Raw genomic sequence first — 16216 nt, forward strand, 5'->3', positions numbered from 1 at the left:
AGCAATCGAAGTGGCAACCAGCACGGTAGTCTGTGGAAGCTCGGGTAGAGCGGTGACTGCTAAATTTGGTAACGACATGGTGCGGAGAAGGGAGCAGGGAGCAGAATACGGAGCATTCGGTGGGAAATCACATGAGGCCCCGGTGTAGAGAAGGTCTCGCTGGCGGTCGGCTCGTACTGGATGGTCTGTTCGCGGTGATGTGGGTGGTGCAAGAGCCAGGCGGCAGCTCGTATTGCCGACCGCGCTACTTCGGCGCGCCGTTTTGCTTAGAACAGCGCAGTGGTGGAGAGCTCGTGTTCACGGCGAGAGCTCGGTGTCACCTTACCGTCGCATCCACCCTGGCTAAATTTAAGTAAACAGGACGTCAAAAGGAGGCGGGACGGCTAGGGCGGAGCTCGCTACGACTGCCCGACCCGGCATGCACTACGCCTGTACCGGCAGTCCACCTGCCATTAAGTCGGCCTATAGGGGCCACCTGACTTACCGCTGCCATCACCCCGCACTTCACCAGTCCATCAGGCAATGCATCCGGCTGTGCCGTTCTAGAGCACACCACCTCGCATCGGCCATGCAGAGAACCCACCATTATCCGGCTTGGGATCCTTGGAAAAAACCGACCTGCAGGGCGCCTTGTGCTCGCTCGAACAAACAACGTGGCGTCACGCTAGCGCGGTGCGACTAAGTCAGCCTCTCTTTATATTCATGTTGGCCTTTGTACCGCAGCCTCTCACCCAGCTGGTAAGGCAAGGCATTGCAAATATTTTTGCAGCTGACGTTTGCTGCTGCTGCGCTGCGACTCTGGGGTAGGACCTGTCGATCATTCCGCTCAGCGCGGCTGATGTGCGCGCGTTTGTGAGAACAAAGTCGATCGACTGTAGGATCGGCGCGTGCTGTAGATCGTTACCTGCAACCGTTCCTGTGCCTGCAGCCCCGAGATCCTGCAGGTCAGCTGCGCATGAATGATCGAAGCACTTCGTGATCGCATACAACCCAGATGAATTCCATATTTTTTATTTCCAGCCTTTGCACATGGCCCGCCTTTTTACATCCAAGACATTTGCATTTCCATCTTACAACCTCTTGATGATGTCCTCAACCACCTCGTCCGTCTTGGCCTTGCCGCCCATGTCGGGGCTCAGCAGCTTGCCCTCCTCGAGGTTCGCATCGACGGCCTTGTAGATCTTGGCAGCAGCCTCCTCGGCGCCGAGGAACTCGAGCATGAGCGCAGTGCTGCGGATGGTAGCAATGGGGTTGGCGATGTTCTGGCCCTCAATGTCAGGCGCAGAACCGTGGCACGGCTCACCGATGACGAAGCCCTTGCCGACGTTGGCAGAGGGGACGAGACCCAGGCTGCCGACCAGGGCGGCAGCGCCGTCGGAGAGAATGTCGCCGTACAGGTTGGGGGCGACGATGACGTCGTAGTCCTGGGGCTGGCGGAAGAGCTTGTACACCATGCTGTCGACAATCTGCTCCTCGACGTTGACGGTGCCGGCGTACTTGGACTGCGCGAGGGCCTTGCGGGCCGTCTCGCGGAACAGACCGTCGGTCTGCGAAAGCACGTTGGACTTGTGGGTGATGGTGACGAGCGGCTTCTTGTGGATGCTGGCAATGCCCGAGTCGCGCACGCGCTGGCGGCGCAGGGCGATGTCGCCGGCCATCTCGGAGATGTTGAACGAGGCCTTCTCCGAGATGCGCTTGATGGCCTCGGCCACCTTGCCATCGGCCGAGTCGTACGTCTTCTCCTCCTTGACGTACAGGTCCTCGGTGTTCTCACGCACGATGACGAGGTCGACGGGCGACTGCGAGTTGGCGACCGACTTGACCGGGCGCACGTTGGCGTACAGGGCGAGCCTCTTGCGCAGGGCAACAATGGGCGACGAGTAGCCGGCCGTCTTGACGGTCGGGGAGCTGTGCTCGCGTCAGCTCCATCCGCGCTGGTTCCGTTGTTGGCTTACCTGACGGCGCCGAACAGGGCACCCTCGCACTCCTTCTGCAGCGTCTCGACCGTCTTGTCGGGCAGGGCAGCGCCCGTGTCCTTGAACGTCTGGAAGCCGGCGTTCAGGTCGACGAAGGAGAACTTGAGGCCCAGCGAGGCGGGCAGGGCCTCGAGGACGCGGCGGCCGGCGGGGATGACCTGGGCTGCGTCAGAGCTCGTTCGCAGTCTGACAGAGGGCGGAGCTCACCTCACGGCCAATGCCGTCGCCGGGAATCAGACCTGGCCGCGAGTTAGCCGGAGAAGCAATTGCTGATGCTGCCTGGCTGCATACCAATCCTCAGAGCTCGGGTAGCTGCCATTGTGTGCGGGCGGGGTGCGGAACGCTGAGCTGGTGTCGCGCGTTCGACTGTTTTTTCTGGGGAAGCTCGGGCGCCCGCCCGCCGAGATCGGAGTCGGCCCGCCTGGCCTGACTATAAGACGAGCAACAGCACACTGATGACTCTTCTACAACATCTAGGGACACCCTCGAATGAGTAATGTTAAAGTCCTCCGACACTCACTCGTTTCCTTTTGCGCTTGGCTTATGTTACCGCATTTATCCCCCAGACGGTATTCAATTTTCAACAGCGTGATTGAATGATGAAGCGCATCTTGTCTTGGTCGAGAACTTCAGCAGCGTTGGCATGATAAAACCGAAAAGAAAGAGGATCGAATTCCACTCAATTCGTTGAGCATCGTCATTTTCAACCGGGCTCGGTATCCATTATTTCGTCTTAATGATGAGCCGAACGAATCCCTATCTTCCAACACGTCGATCAAGGAGGGAGCAGACCGCCGGAGTGGGGATTCCATATCCTGTAGTCCGAGACCTGCTATTTTTCTGAGACTCCTGAGCTGCGCTCATCCTAGAATTTAGACTTGAGGTATATATATGCGTGCGATCAAAGTGCATGTTGCATGGCACATGCGCTGATGAGAAGTCATGGCAGTGGTGACGTGCACAGTAGTCTCGGGTGACAGGCAAAGCGGATGGCAGTATGAGGTATAAAGCTTGAGTGCTTGTGAACCTTTAGGACTAATTAATCAGGGTAAACATTTGTTCCATTCATATATCCTACACACAATGGTTCACAAAACTTTTTCCTTTTTCTTTTCCTTTCATTTTCTGGAGTCTGCCGTTGGCGCCGATGAGATCTACTATAAACGTAAGAAAATCATCATCTTTTCCTGCTCGTTTCCTCCACCACCATGGGTTAATACCGTTTCCTAGCAAATAAACACAGTGCTGGAGAGCCAAACATCCCCTTCACCTCTCAATACTGCTATACTGGTTCCTTTTAACTCGGATCTGAGAAAAGAAAACAAAGCTTGATATTGAATGGTTGTTGTTCATCGTCCACGGTACATCTCAAAACGCTAGTTATTAACCCAGTACATACGTCTGCTCATGGTTGTCCTTCCAGTAGTCCTCTAGCAGCTTTCTCGGATGAAAGTATCCTTCCAGTCTACAAATTGATGCTCCATCAAGATCTCAACCTTCTCAACAGATGTCTGATGACCACCTGCCCGTCGCCTTCATCTCCCGCAGTCTCCACATCCCTCAGCGGGAGATATCTTCCTGTCTTCCTACAATATCTTCTCAAATCGGACACGGTCTGGAACACTTTCACTCTTTCACCTTCATCTGAATCCGTCCGCGACCACTGAATCAAGTCCACAAGATTGACATGCTTCCCCCGCAACGCGACCTGACACTCACTACACTTCTGGGGTAGCGGTACAATCCCAACGGCGCGGCACAAAGCATGCCAGTTGGCGATATCGCTCTCACCGCCGAACCAGACTTGTAGCTCTTCTCGCAGGGCTGAGAAGTATTTTGCCCGTGCATAATCGCAGTTCCAGTCTCCCTTCTTCTTCCATCCACAGTGCACGCGCAGTGCGGTAAAGGAATCAGATGGGACCTTCGTTCGGTCGTATTGGAATCCTTTCTCCACCTCGTAGGTCCGGAAGAAATCGTCGAGGGGTGTAGATTTTGGAGGTTCGCTCGGATTATGCTTGCCGTGGATGTGGTCTGCGAGCCCGGAGGCACTTTCAAAAGACCGGGAGCATTGAGTGCAAGCGTAAGATCTGGGACTACCCTTAGACTGTTGGAACAGCTTCCGGTAGGTGCAGAAACCCTTCCGCTTGAAAGCGACCTGAGTCACTTTACTCGTATGCCATCCGTTCTGGGCGCCTACCAAAATTTGAATGTTAGCGTTGACAGAATAGAAAATATCCAAGGCATCAGATATAGAGTCAGAAGCCGATACTTACCGAAGAAAGCACTACATGAGCAATATATATCAGCAAGACTTGCTAAATAAGTGGAGAACTGAAGACACCATCTCCAATAGTACGCTAAGCCATAGAGCAAATGAAATACCTTTTCCCGACAGGTGTAGAACGATCAAGCAATGTGTGGCAACTTTTTCGCTGAGCGAATCTCGTGCTGTCTCCTCGCGCATCGTGAAATAGACTGTGATCCAGTATTTTGTGGGCAAGGCCATTGCGTGCGATAGGCCATCGCGTTCGAGCTTGGGACAAGATATTGATCGATTTCAGTAGCATATCGTCGGCCTGCTCTCAGTTCAGGATTTTTGAAAGTAAGAATGTGGATGGGCTAGCAATTCTCTGGGGGTAGTGGGTTTTTTAACTCTTAGAAGGGAGGGGTAGCTGTCCGATGGGTAATGAGCTTTCTTTGCACAGTGGTATCATTTGCGTCACGCCGCCCGCTTCCACAGCAGATGGCTGCAAGTTCATGGTACTCCAGGCCAGATTTTGGTTGATTTCCCATCCAAACGCTCTTTGATAATGCACGTAGCTGCGCGGAATCCTTTCCCATATGCCTAAATGGTAAGCTAAACTGAAAGTGAAGGGGAACGGGATATGTCGCATGTTTCTGAAACAGCGCTAATGCGAGTACGTAGTACGTACTCTAAATGATCTCCCAAATGCTGCTTAAAGTAGATGTACGACTCTGAGGGATTCTCTGTACTACTCAATTAGTGTCGTAACAGGTCCCAACAATTCAAAATTAAGCGCTCCGCCGACCGCCGTCAAAGGTTATCTATTCCGACACCATGGGTCGGAATAGACTAGACAGCTTCCGCTGGATGGGAAATGTCAATCCATAAAGTGACACGGCATCACGGTGCAAGATAACCCACCCTTGCCTCAAGCGCCGCTGGAAAAATTTGCCACACGTTGTTGCATCTGCAATAGTATGCGTAAGTGAGATTTGGGGAGGCGCACGTACTCAACGACTTGGGCTTCGGTATTCCAGAGAAAGCAAGCTTGGCTTTGAGAAAAGATGCATACGCCGGTAGATTGTTTGCAACAAAGGTACTCGATTTCTTATCACTAGAGCTTTCAATGGCAATAATCCATGGGTTGACACATCCTGAACTTGGCGACCATTGTCATGAACGCGACCGCGTTCTTCGCCCGCCTTACAACGCTTAAGCTCTTTGAATTGACAGGAAGCTAAGACTTATGCGCATCTTTAACCGGTGGTTGCAAGCCGTGGTGAGTCTCGAAAGACTACGAGTTTAACTGATTGGGCCTGGGGCATCAGCTGGTATAGGACCCGCGGAAGCATGGCAGAGCTACTCGCGTGATGTTCTAGTTCTGCAAGCGAAGGCACGTTCGGTCATGGGACATGTTTCAAAAAATGTTCACTGAGCTACTATATATGGTGCACTTTTTTTTTCTTAGCTATTCTTGGTCCGTGACGAATGTGAGGTCCGGGCATGCAGCAAGGTGGAGAAAATCCTACTCGTGGTTGAGCTGCTCTCAATTCATTAAGTAGCATCTACCGCACTATCAAGTCTAGTTCCCATGCTAACAGTAGTTGTTCAGTATCCGCCTGAGAATAATCGTATATGGTTACCGTCGAGCATTACTGAAGAATGCCGCCGTCCATCACGAGGGTGATGATCAGATGATCTATGCCCAACGGAAACATGCCTGTGTTCTCGAAAACAGTCAGAGCTAAGAACGCGAGTCGAACATTCCTGTAGCCGTGCTGTTGTAGAACAAGGCTATTTGGCGCTATGCTTTGGGAGAAGCAATGCCGGGATGCTTAAGCACTCTAATATAGAACTGAAGCAGTTGAGCTGAGCGATTCTTGTGACCAGCGTGCTGATTTCCAGATCACGTTGACGATATCTCAGCGAGGTTCGACAACAAGTGACTGACATTACAATTCTCCTACGCATGTGATCGGAGGCCATCCACAAGTCCCCTGCCAGCTTAAAAGAAGCAAATCCAACCACAGGTTTAGAGAGTGGATATATCTCATCTACAGACAAAGAAACAGACGCATCGTCGATTCCACTCTTCCCTTCTGTCAGCCGTCTCCCCACGAGTTCTCGTTCCCAACTCGACCTGCTCACTGAGACTCACTTCTTCAGCGTCATCGTCTTATGCACCTCGCAATATCTCCCCGGAAGTGCCATCCTTTATCATAATCACCAAATGCCGCAGGGCTCACTCAATCTCGCGGAGCTGGCAGCCAGTGCGCTGTAAGCGGAGGCGAGTAGAGAGGAGAAATAACAAGAGATTATGCTTGCCGAAGGGGGGCACCCGCGCAAAAGAAGTGGCATATTGGAAAATCGGTTGGTAATGTGGCTTGCACGTTCGGTTGTTTATCCACGGAGAACGTTCGTTGCTGATTCTTTATATATACGGGGATTTTGCTCAAGCCGCCAGTCTGGTGAGCCGTGACAGATGCAAAGCACGAGCTCGTCATAGAGAACTCTGCGCGTGATGTCAGATACTCGTGTAGGGGCAACCCCCCACGAGTCTAATAGCAGAGAGGACGTCATGTGCATGAAATGAGCCCGGAAAACATCATATGTACAATCTGTAGTTGAAATGCATGTGAATACCGCAAGTGGCACTGAGAAAATTATGCAGTGGCTGGCCATCGCGACCCTTCACATTGAGATATCTTTCGGCTCAGAGAGTAACTAACCGAATATGTACGCCATACCAAAAACATTATGACTTGCGAAATGCGTGGCACATAAAGCAACACCTGAATCATGAAGACTTTTGGTGGAGCAATGAAAGTGCGCTCTGTCTGCAAAGGAAAAAAACAAAATATGAAAATTAGAGGAGTAGCGCATTTCGCAGGAAAGAAAAATTCTTTGAGGCTCTCTACTGTTTATTTCTCAAACCATCTACGCCTCAAAGCCCCCAAAACTCTCTCAAGAGTTCAGGAGCGCGTCGAGATCAACTCTTTGATAGAACGAAATGTGTCCGAACGGAACCCAGTACTGCGCCAGGCGATCATGCGAAATCATGATCAGTTGTGAAGCAATGAACTCATCTGGAAACGAAACGTCAGTCCTGCGCCTACCTCAGGCATAAACGGCCAAGAAAGTGGAGTGACTCACCATCCCGATAGCCCCTAGCAGCAATATGCCCGACACTCTTCACCACCCTCGCACCCCTGAAGATCTCCTCTTCCGCCGTCCTCACGAACCCATCAGGCCCGATATCCGGAGCGATGAACGTGTACTCCCCCCTCGGAATGTTCGGATCGCCCGTCAGCTTCACCGCCTCTATCCTGCCCGAAAACACCTCTTCTCTCTGCCTCTTCTCCCGTATTTTCTCCTCGTCCTCCTGCTGCTGATCACCATCTAAGACGGTCACGGTGCTGGCCTCCAAGCTCTCCGCCGCGGACCCCAAGTCAACGAACTCGTCGGCGTCGTCATCGTCGCTGGTCTGCAAGTGGCTCTGAACACTGGCCCAGCTGGCTATCGACGAGGAAGACGAAGAGGCAGTGCTAGCGTTGCTATCGCGGCGCGCCAACGCGCGGACAGCACCCTCGGGCAGCGGGCCAGGGTCCTCGGGCTGGAGCACGAGGAGGAACTCGCAGCCGTGGCCGGCGTAGTCGCCGCACCAGATGCCGCGCCAGGGCTTCTTCGGGGTGGGCTTGTACAGGCGCGGGTCCAGGGACGCGAAGGTCGTCACGTCCTCGCCGACGCGGGCCGTGGTGAAGCCGCCGGCGCCGTTCTGCAGCGGGTGCGGGTGCGAGAACTCCATCCACTTGCGCAGCCGCCAGGTGGTGTCGCTGAGCTCGGCAAGGCGCGACGGCTTGTGGCCGGTGCCGCGGAAGCGGGTGACGCTTTCGTTCCGCGTGCGCTCCGGGGCGGGAATGGTCAGCGGCGGCCACACCTTGCTGCCGCGCGAGACGATGTCGTACGGCACGGGTCGAGCCAGCATGAACAACGAGAAGAGGCCGTGGCCGGCGGCATCGTTGTGGACTTCCATGGCAAGCTCGCGTTGCAGTAGGTTGCCCTCGTCGGGGGGTTGGCTGTAGGCTGCGCGGTTTAGCTTGAGGACTGTCGTGGTGCGGTCGAGTTGGACTTTGGGCGAGAATGTGTGGATGATGACTTCTGGGTTGTGCTCCCATAGCTCGAAGGTGTTTGGTAGGCGCTCAGCAACGATCGAGTGGGCTTCTATGCAGTCTTCAATGGGGTTGTAGCGGGCAAGCACGAGCTTTCCAGTGTGCGGAGTATCGGCAAACCATAGCTTCCGGCGCGGCAAAAACCAGTAGGGGTGATGGGTTTCGAAGAGGTGCCGCCATGAAGGCGGTGGATTAGCATCAAAGTTGACGGAATGAGTGTTGGAGAGGACGATTGGCTTCCAGAGCCGTTCATCGCTGGCGTGGTTGCATAGCAGACGGCAAGTATGAGAGACTCGGCATAGATCAGGTGGTGATAATGATGAAAGGATTTGCTGGATGAGCTCGGCGGGTAGGGCGAGGAGAGGTGAGCAGGGAAGGTTGGGAATGTCCATGCTCGAGCTTGTTGGCGATAGGCCTGGATCGACAGCGCTTGGCCTTTATACGGGAGGAGGATATGGCCAGAGTGGACTGTGCCTCAGTCTTGCTGCAGTGCGGGGTTTGCGAGCTGCAGGACGCCCTTGCTGCCCAGGTGCGTGAATAAACAAGCCCGATGGCAGCAGGGAGCCAGATATATCCGGTCTTTTTACTCGTCGATACCGAATGCAGGGTTGATGATCAATAAAGGAGCAGAAATATGACAGAAGGCGAGCAATAGCAGCAATATGGGGTTGAATCGGTGGAACTTCACGGATGGTCAAGAGAGCCGATGGTGTGGGAAGCACAGCAGAGAAGCCGGTATGGTGGCGCAGGCGTCGATGCCTAGCTTGGTCGAGAGTGGCGGTAGTGCCGGCAAGAGCCTCGCAGGCCGATGATATTACTATTCAGACGTGTGGTAGTGTTCGGGAGCGGGCCGAAGTTAGGAAAGGAAGGTGGCACCGAGTAGTGCTTCTGGGGCGATAGACTCGATGACGGTTTGTCCTTGTGGTTGGAGGGAAATGAAGCTTGGCCCTGGCTTCGGGACGGCTGGAGATGGCGCGATGCCGGTCGGGTCAGGTCGTGAAACACGCGGCGTGGTGCGCGGTAGCGACAACGGAGCGGACGAGGAGGATGGCGATAGTGGTGCAGAGCGCGATTGGAACGGAACAGGTTGGGGCACGTGAGGGCGTTGAACGGCCCAAGGTGGTGGTTGCGGAGACGCGGCCGTCGATGATGGCATGATGAAACCGGCTGGTCTTTGCCCTCCGCCCTAGCCAACGGCGCCCGGCTGACCCAGACAACTGACGTGCCTAGCCGTACCGTCGCGCCCGCACATCTAGCACATGCGTTCAATCACGAAGGTTTGGACACGCGAGAATCGCCATGTGGTGGGGCTGTTTGAGCCAGTTGCCCGATCTGATGGCCGGAGCCATGCCGAGCAAATCGCTCGCCATGCATGCAGCCTCAAGCGTTTTAATATATCCCTCGCTTGGTGGTCCCTGAAATAGATCAAGACGCAGTGCTTCTTATTCAGCACCCTCGGCCCGCAAACACCAGGAATGCAGCCTATCAGAATCGTTGGGTTCTCGCGCCCTTGCCGAAGCTCCCTTTCGTCACTGAGGAACGCCTGAATGAACAGATAGGCACAGCTGAGACACGGCTAGCCGGAAGCCGACTAAGTATAGTCAACAGCAAGGCTGGGGGCCGGGCAGCAACAGGTAGAAGCAATCATCTGCTCCTGAATATATAGCTGTCTAGACGATTCCATTCGCCCCAGTATACACAGCTGACGGGATGACTTGCAACGTGGAGGTCCTGGAACGCTCTGGATCGGCAGACTTTCTTCGCCGGCATCGAGCGGTGTGGGCGTCTTGGCCACAATGTTGTCTTTGCTATAGATGCACAGAGCCGTATATGCAGCAGAGTGGGATTGCCAGCAGATTCGGGAGGGGAAAGCTGCAGAGCAGAGGGGTGTTAGTGGGGTTGCGAGTGGCTGAGGCCTATGTCTGGAGAAAAACCTGGCCGCCAGGGGATCCTTGCGCCGCGCCATCAACCCTCGAAAGAGCAACGCGCGCACGGTCGCGGCAACCATCATTCAGACGCGTCGAAGCAGCTCTGCCATCGGCGCTCTGCGGCACACGCGCAGACGAATCCTGCAGTCATCTTTTCCCTCCTTGTCGAGCATTTGCATCCCTCGAGAAGCGCCGCGACAGTTTCGCGTCGCACATGACGCAGGAGGGGGCGTCGACGCGCATGTGTTTCCCAGACGACGGCGCGATACGGAGCGAACAAGAAAACCGGGCTTCGCCATCGCAAGCGCCAGCCACGCCCGCACTTCTAATTTGCCGCTGCCTCACGTCACGACCAGTCTCCCCTTCCCCAGCAGACGAGCCTGCCGCCTAGCAACGACCCCACTCGCCTGGCAAAACATTTTGCGGACGCCGTCCTCCACCTGGCACCTTCGCTCTGCACGGCCTGGACATCCCCAGCCTTGTTATTTACCCCAGAGACACCACAGCCCTGCAAGGTAAACAACATGGCTCGTCCACGGAAGTCTGCTATTGCTGCTGAGCAGCGCAACCCGCCCAGCTCATCGCAGGACGGCCCGCGGGGCACCCGTCGCAAGAGACGTACCAGCACCGACTCCGTCGTCGACGACGATCGCTCCCGCCGCGAGTCGACCCAGCAGTCCGACCTGCCCAGCATCCGCGAGGAGTCGAACGTCGCCTCCGACCCGGAGCAGCAGCGCCCGCGGAAGAAGCGTGTGAAGCGCGTCTCCGTCAGCGACCAAGACCAGCTCGCCCAGGAGCTCCAGGAGGCCGTCGATCACGAGTCTCGCAACACTCCCGCCGAGCCCCAGTCGATCCCCACTGGTCCTCAGCCCCAACCCCAGCACACCCATCGTCGCGTCCGCTTTTCAGACCCCGGCCCGCCCATCGCATCTGCAACACCCACTCACAGATCCACCACCGGCGGCCCCATCACTCCTACCGTCCGTTCTTCCAAGCCTAATCGCCGCGTCTCCCTCCCGGCTACCTTCGGTATCGCATCCCCCGATGGCGGCCTTGTACAATTCACTCCGCTCCGTGCCGTTCTGGAGGACCGGAAGCGGAGGAGGCTTCGTCGTTGGGGTCTCAGCGAGGAGATGAACAGCATCGATGAGCACAAGCGCGAGGATGCCCGTGCACGGCGTGAACTTCAGCGTCTCCGCCAGGAGCTTCGGGACAAGGACAAGAGGGTGAACGACCTCATCTATGAGCTTGAAGTTCAGCGTCAATTTGCCATCGAGGTGCAGGATGCGGACAGGGACAAGGAAAACGCAAAAGTCAGGGCCCTTGAGGATCAGCTGGACAGTTTGAGGAAGGAAGTCGCCGAGCAGAAAGAGCGCCACGAACGTGAACTTGCAACCATCGACGAAGACCCCAACGAGGACGTCGACATGGATATGGGCATGGGCATGGACGGTCCGGCCTCGGACGACGAGGAAAACGATGGCTTCATGCTGATTGAGCCGGAGGACATCAACCTGCAAAAAGAACTTTCTCAACTACCCGACGACCAGAGCGAAGACGCCGATGGTATTGCCGAAGGCACTCAGACCGACGGCGCTTCCGATGTTCCCGATCCCAGCCATGAAGTCCAGATTCAACAGTTTGAGAATGCCATTGCCGAGCTCAGCAAGGAGGCGTCTGAAGCTAAGGCTGCTTTGCAGATCCTGTCCATCGAGCTCCAGACGCTTGGTTTCACCGAACCGGAGGCTAACGCGTATGATGTTCTCACTTCACTTCGCTCTGCCTTCCAGCATGTGCGGAACGAAGTCGAGGCCATCTGCCCCGGTGACCCCGCCACGGAGCTCGAGAACGGCAGTCTGATCTATTCGTTGGTCGAAAAGCTGAGGGGTCTAAGGGCCGAAGTGAATGAGAAGGTGGACGAGGCCCGCCAGCAGTCGGAGATGAATAACCTTCTCAACAACCAGAACAAGGGTCTTGTCGACAAGATGGCGGAGTATGAGAACAGGAGGCAGACCTTGGAGGGCCAATGGCATGAGCTCGACATCGTCAGCGAGAAGAAGACGAAGGAGATCATCGAGTTGGAGGAGGAATTGGAAGCGTACAAGGCTGCAGTCGAGGAGCGTGACAACGAAATCGTCGACCAGGATAACAAGATGGATGAAATGGAAGTCGAGCTCACAGAGCGGGAACAGGCTCAAGAACGTCTGAAGGAGGAAATCAACAGCTCCCGCGAGGAGGTCGCTTCGCTGCAGGAACTCATCAGCCGGGTCGAGGAGGAGTCCAGGAACGCTCTCGAGAGGCTGAAGGAAGAACACGCTGCTGCAATTGCCGAGCTTGAGCAGAAGCTGGCGACCGAGCAGCTCTACCGCGAGCAAGCCGAGAAGGATATTGAGGAGAAGACTTCCTTCATTACTGAACTTGAGGCCAAGGTCGAGGCTGCCGAGACAGATCTGGAGCAGCTCCGTGAGAACTTGATTGAACTCCAAGATCTCAGGGATGCCGAGAGGACTCAGCGCGAAACTGCTGAAGAGGAGCTTGATGATAAGAACGCGACGATTTCGGATTTGGAAGAGAAGGTTGAAAAGGCTGAGAGCGACCTGGAAGAGCTTCGCGAGGAGCTGGAGAGCCTCCGCAACCTTTCAGATGCTGAGCGTGAGCAACTCGAAGCTGCCATTGCCGAGGTTGAAGAGAAGGATGATAAAATCGCGGAGCTCGAACAAAAGATTCACGATGCTGGCAGCCACGCCAATGAGCTCCGTCAGAAGCTTTTCGAGCTTCAAGTCCAGAAGCAGGCCGTCATCGAAGAGCTGGAAGATACTGCCGCCAAGCGGGAAGAGCAGTACAACCAGGACATCGCTGCCGAGATCGCTCGCCGCGAGGCCGCCGAGCAGATTTATGCTGATCGCAATGCTGAGATGGCGGAGCTCCAGTCCAAGCTTCACGGTATCGAGGAGAATCTCGAGGTCATGACCATCGAGAAGGACGATCTGATCACCGAATTGGAGAAGAGGGTCGACAAGCTGGAGGAGGATCTCATCCAGCTGCGTGTGGAGTACAATGACCTTGCCGACCAGAAGGCAGAGGAAATTCAGGCTCTGCACGACGACATCGCCATCCTCAACTCCGATATCAACGAGAAGGCCGAGCTCATCGAGAAGCTTCGTGAGGAGGCTGCCGAGAACGAGGAGGCCCACAAGCGTGAGATTGAACAGAAGGAGGCTCGTATTGCCGAGCTCACCGAGGAGATGGATGCCGCCCGCACTGATATCCAATCCCTCGAGGCAACCCGCAGCAGCCTCGAGCACCGTGTCGAAGATGCCGCCGTCCAGATGCTTGACCTGCAGAACATGCACGGGAACGAAATCGACTCTCTGCGCGACAAGATCGAGAACAACGAGGCCGAGATCGACCGGCTCAGGCGAGCTCTCGAGCTACGTGAGGACAAGTACACTTCGGACATCAACAAGAAGAACGAGCAACTGGAGTCGCTCCAGCTCCTTGCTGATAACCGCCTCACAAACATTACCGCCCTCGAGAACCAAGTCGAGGACCTTAAGAGGAAGTTCCGCGAGCAGACTCTCTCCAGCCGCAAGACGATGGCGACCCTTGCGCAAAGCTTCCTGCATGCTGCCGAGGATGCTCGCGGCCTCAGCGACAGGCATGCCGAGAACTCCGACGCCGCTCTTCGCGAAGTAGAGGGTATGGTGCCCGAGGGCATGGAGGAGAGAGCCAATGCCCTGAAGCAAGGCGGCCCGGCCCGTAGGGGCAGGCGCCAATTCGACTCTGGTATCGGTGTTGCCGATGATGACGAGGATATGTTGGAGGAGACGCTGGCGTGAACATGAAAATTCATTTCACGACGGTACGAACGATATACGGGAGGTCGAGCCGAGGCCCCAGATTGTTGATTGTTGGTATACTTTCCCTTGGCGCGTGTCCCATTCTTTCCACCTACTGAGCGCTTTATTGCCCCTTCACCTTGGAAACATTGATTTGGTCCAAGAGGCTTCATTGTTGGGGCAACATATTTTTCTTGGGTAGACCTTCCTTTCATCGGCATCCAGAAGTCTTGCCACTTGTATTTTTTTGTTCTTTTCCTTTTTCTCGTAAGCGTGTCTTTTCTGTTTGGTTCCTGCAGATATTGTGTTTACGTTTGGCCCTGCCTTGTCATTTTCTTTTGGAAAAGCGTGACATGGTTCACGAACGACTTAATGAAAGATTGAGAACGAAGAGAGGCTTCCTACCAAGCAGATATCTCTCGCAGTTATTTGGGTTGATTGAAATTAGGTAGTAGTATAGGCCTTTGGGTACATGCCGTAGCAAAAAAAGCGAGGGGTTCCTCTCGACTGTTCATTTCCTCGCCAGGTAACAGTAGTTAGAATATGAATACTGAAGTAACCATCTGTCCCTCGATTTTCTGGTGCCTGTGAAGATGACTATATTTTCTTGCCATATAACGGAAACGAAAATCGAATCAGACCTGTCTCAGTAACCGATATATTTTCCTGCTGCTCCGCTCACGCATTTTCCCCACTGAGTTGATACTAACTGTGTTGCTTTTCCACCGCCTTCATAATCAACTCAATCACACCTGGCTCCGCACTCCTCCTAGATCCCTCAGCCGGGTTAATGTAAAACCTTCGCCTCGGTTCGACAAAGAGAGCAGCGAACCGCTGCAACAGACCCCTCTTGTCCCCATCAACATCCCACAACTTCTTTTTCTCTTCTCCCTCCTTTCCTCCCTTCCCCGCATCCTTCTTCTTCTTCTCAACCGCCACCCTCGGCACCCTCTCGACGTTAGCCAGCCCCCCGAGGAAGCCGCGCGGCGGCAAGGGGCGCAGCTCGCCGACGGCGGTGCCCGTCGTCTTCCAGAAGCCGTTGAGGCGCACGGTGCGCACGTCGAGCAGGGCGTCGGCGGGGGGCGAGGCGGCGAAGCGGTGCAGCAGCTGGCGCGACTGGCGGGCGTAGAGGGGCAGGTGCAGGTAGATGGAGTTGACGAAGGGCGAGGTCAGGGCTGTTGTGAGGAGGAGCGGGACGGGGGCGAGGAGGATGGCTGTTTGGGTTTTTTTTTTAGTCTTTTTCTTTTTTTTTTTTCTGTTTAGTGTTGAGGTGAGGGGGAAATGGGAGACGGGGGATGTGGTGGTGGTGGGGAGAAAGGTGGAGGGGAGGTGGTCGTTGGGTTGGTTGGAGGTGGGTTTGGAATTGAAGACTTTGAAATAGGATGAAGGGGCCAGGAACGGGATACAGTGCTATGGGATATATTCTCTGCATGATTCGTGGTGGATTTGGTGATACGAGGAGAAATGAGGGCGACGCGAGTCAAAGACAAGATCGAAAGACTTTTAAGCTTCCGAAAAGAAAATTCTGAACGCGTAGGGAATACGCAGAACTTACCAGCAGGAGCAGCCCACCACGGAGTATCTGGATGATAGTGAAGGCGAGGTGCTATTACCAAGCAGCCGAAGGCGAAGAGGACGATGGTTCCGAGCTTTGTGAAGGCGACCCACGTCGTCTTGCCTGTTCCGGCATTGTAGATCAGAAGGCGCTCGGGAAAGACTAGAGCCGCTCTGTCAGAACTTTTACTCCATGTCTCAGTTAAAAAAAAATATACTGACGAAGCTTTTTAGTCGACGCCGACTTTGCGACGAAGTCCTTGGGCGCAGCCGGCGCCGCCTTTGGTGCTGCTTGTTTGGCGGCATTGGAAGACAGGCGCAGGCCCGACAGCTTATTGGCGCATGGCGAGCGAATGCCTGGCAGCCTGACGGCGTGCAGCCTGGTCGTCGCGCGAATTCTAGCAAATTGACTCGTTATCATGACATCTACGTGTAGTCGAGGTGGAAAGAAAGGTTGGCATGAGCTCTGCGGCCCACACGTGAAGGGGAGCCCCAATTAGCGAGG

General features: G+C 55.0%; 4 protein-coding genes across 4 annotated transcripts; 1 reads left to right on the forward strand and 3 right to left on the reverse strand.

Moving 5' to 3' along the window:
• Window positions 1–1070: 1070 nt before the first annotated feature.
• Window positions 1071–2295, reverse strand: LTHEOB_817 (Homoisocitrate dehydrogenase; the record flags this gene model as incomplete). Its single annotated transcript, XM_035517617.1, has 4 exons — window positions 1071–1908; window positions 1956–2134; window positions 2184–2215; window positions 2268–2295. 4 exons carry the CDS (start codon window positions 2293–2295, stop codon window positions 1071–1073), a joined length of 1077 nt encoding a protein of 358 aa, XP_035369576.1.
• Window positions 2296–7185: 4890 nt separating this feature from the next.
• On the reverse strand, window positions 7186–8782 carry LTHEOB_818 (F-box domain-containing protein; the record flags this gene model as incomplete). The annotated part of the gene is made up of 2 exons (XM_035517628.1): window positions 7186–7307; window positions 7375–8782. The coding sequence occupies 2 exons, from the start codon at window positions 8780–8782 to the stop codon at window positions 7186–7188; spliced, it is 1530 nt and encodes a 509-aa protein (XP_035369577.1).
• Window positions 8783–10842: 2060 nt separating this feature from the next.
• LTHEOB_819 (uncharacterized protein) lies at window positions 10843–14157 on the forward strand (the record flags this gene model as incomplete). The annotated part of the gene is made up of 1 exon (XM_035517639.1): window positions 10843–14157. The coding sequence occupies one exon, from the start codon at window positions 10843–10845 to the stop codon at window positions 14155–14157; it is 3315 nt and encodes a 1104-aa protein (XP_035369578.1).
• A 705-nt stretch (window positions 14158–14862) lies between these two features.
• On the reverse strand, window positions 14863–16132 carry LTHEOB_820 (60s ribosomal protein l6-1; the record flags this gene model as incomplete). Its single annotated transcript, XM_035517651.1, has 3 exons — window positions 14863–15371; window positions 15713–15874; window positions 15934–16132. 3 exons carry the CDS (start codon window positions 16130–16132, stop codon window positions 14863–14865), a joined length of 870 nt encoding a protein of 289 aa, XP_035369579.1.
• Between the last annotated feature and the right edge of the window lie 84 nt (window positions 16133–16216).

This window comes from Lasiodiplodia theobromae, assembly GCF_012971845.1.
Source record: "Lasiodiplodia theobromae strain AM2As chromosome Unknown scaffold_2, whole genome shotgun sequence".
NCBI lineage: Eukaryota > Fungi > Ascomycota > Dothideomycetes > Botryosphaeriales > Botryosphaeriaceae > Lasiodiplodia > Lasiodiplodia theobromae.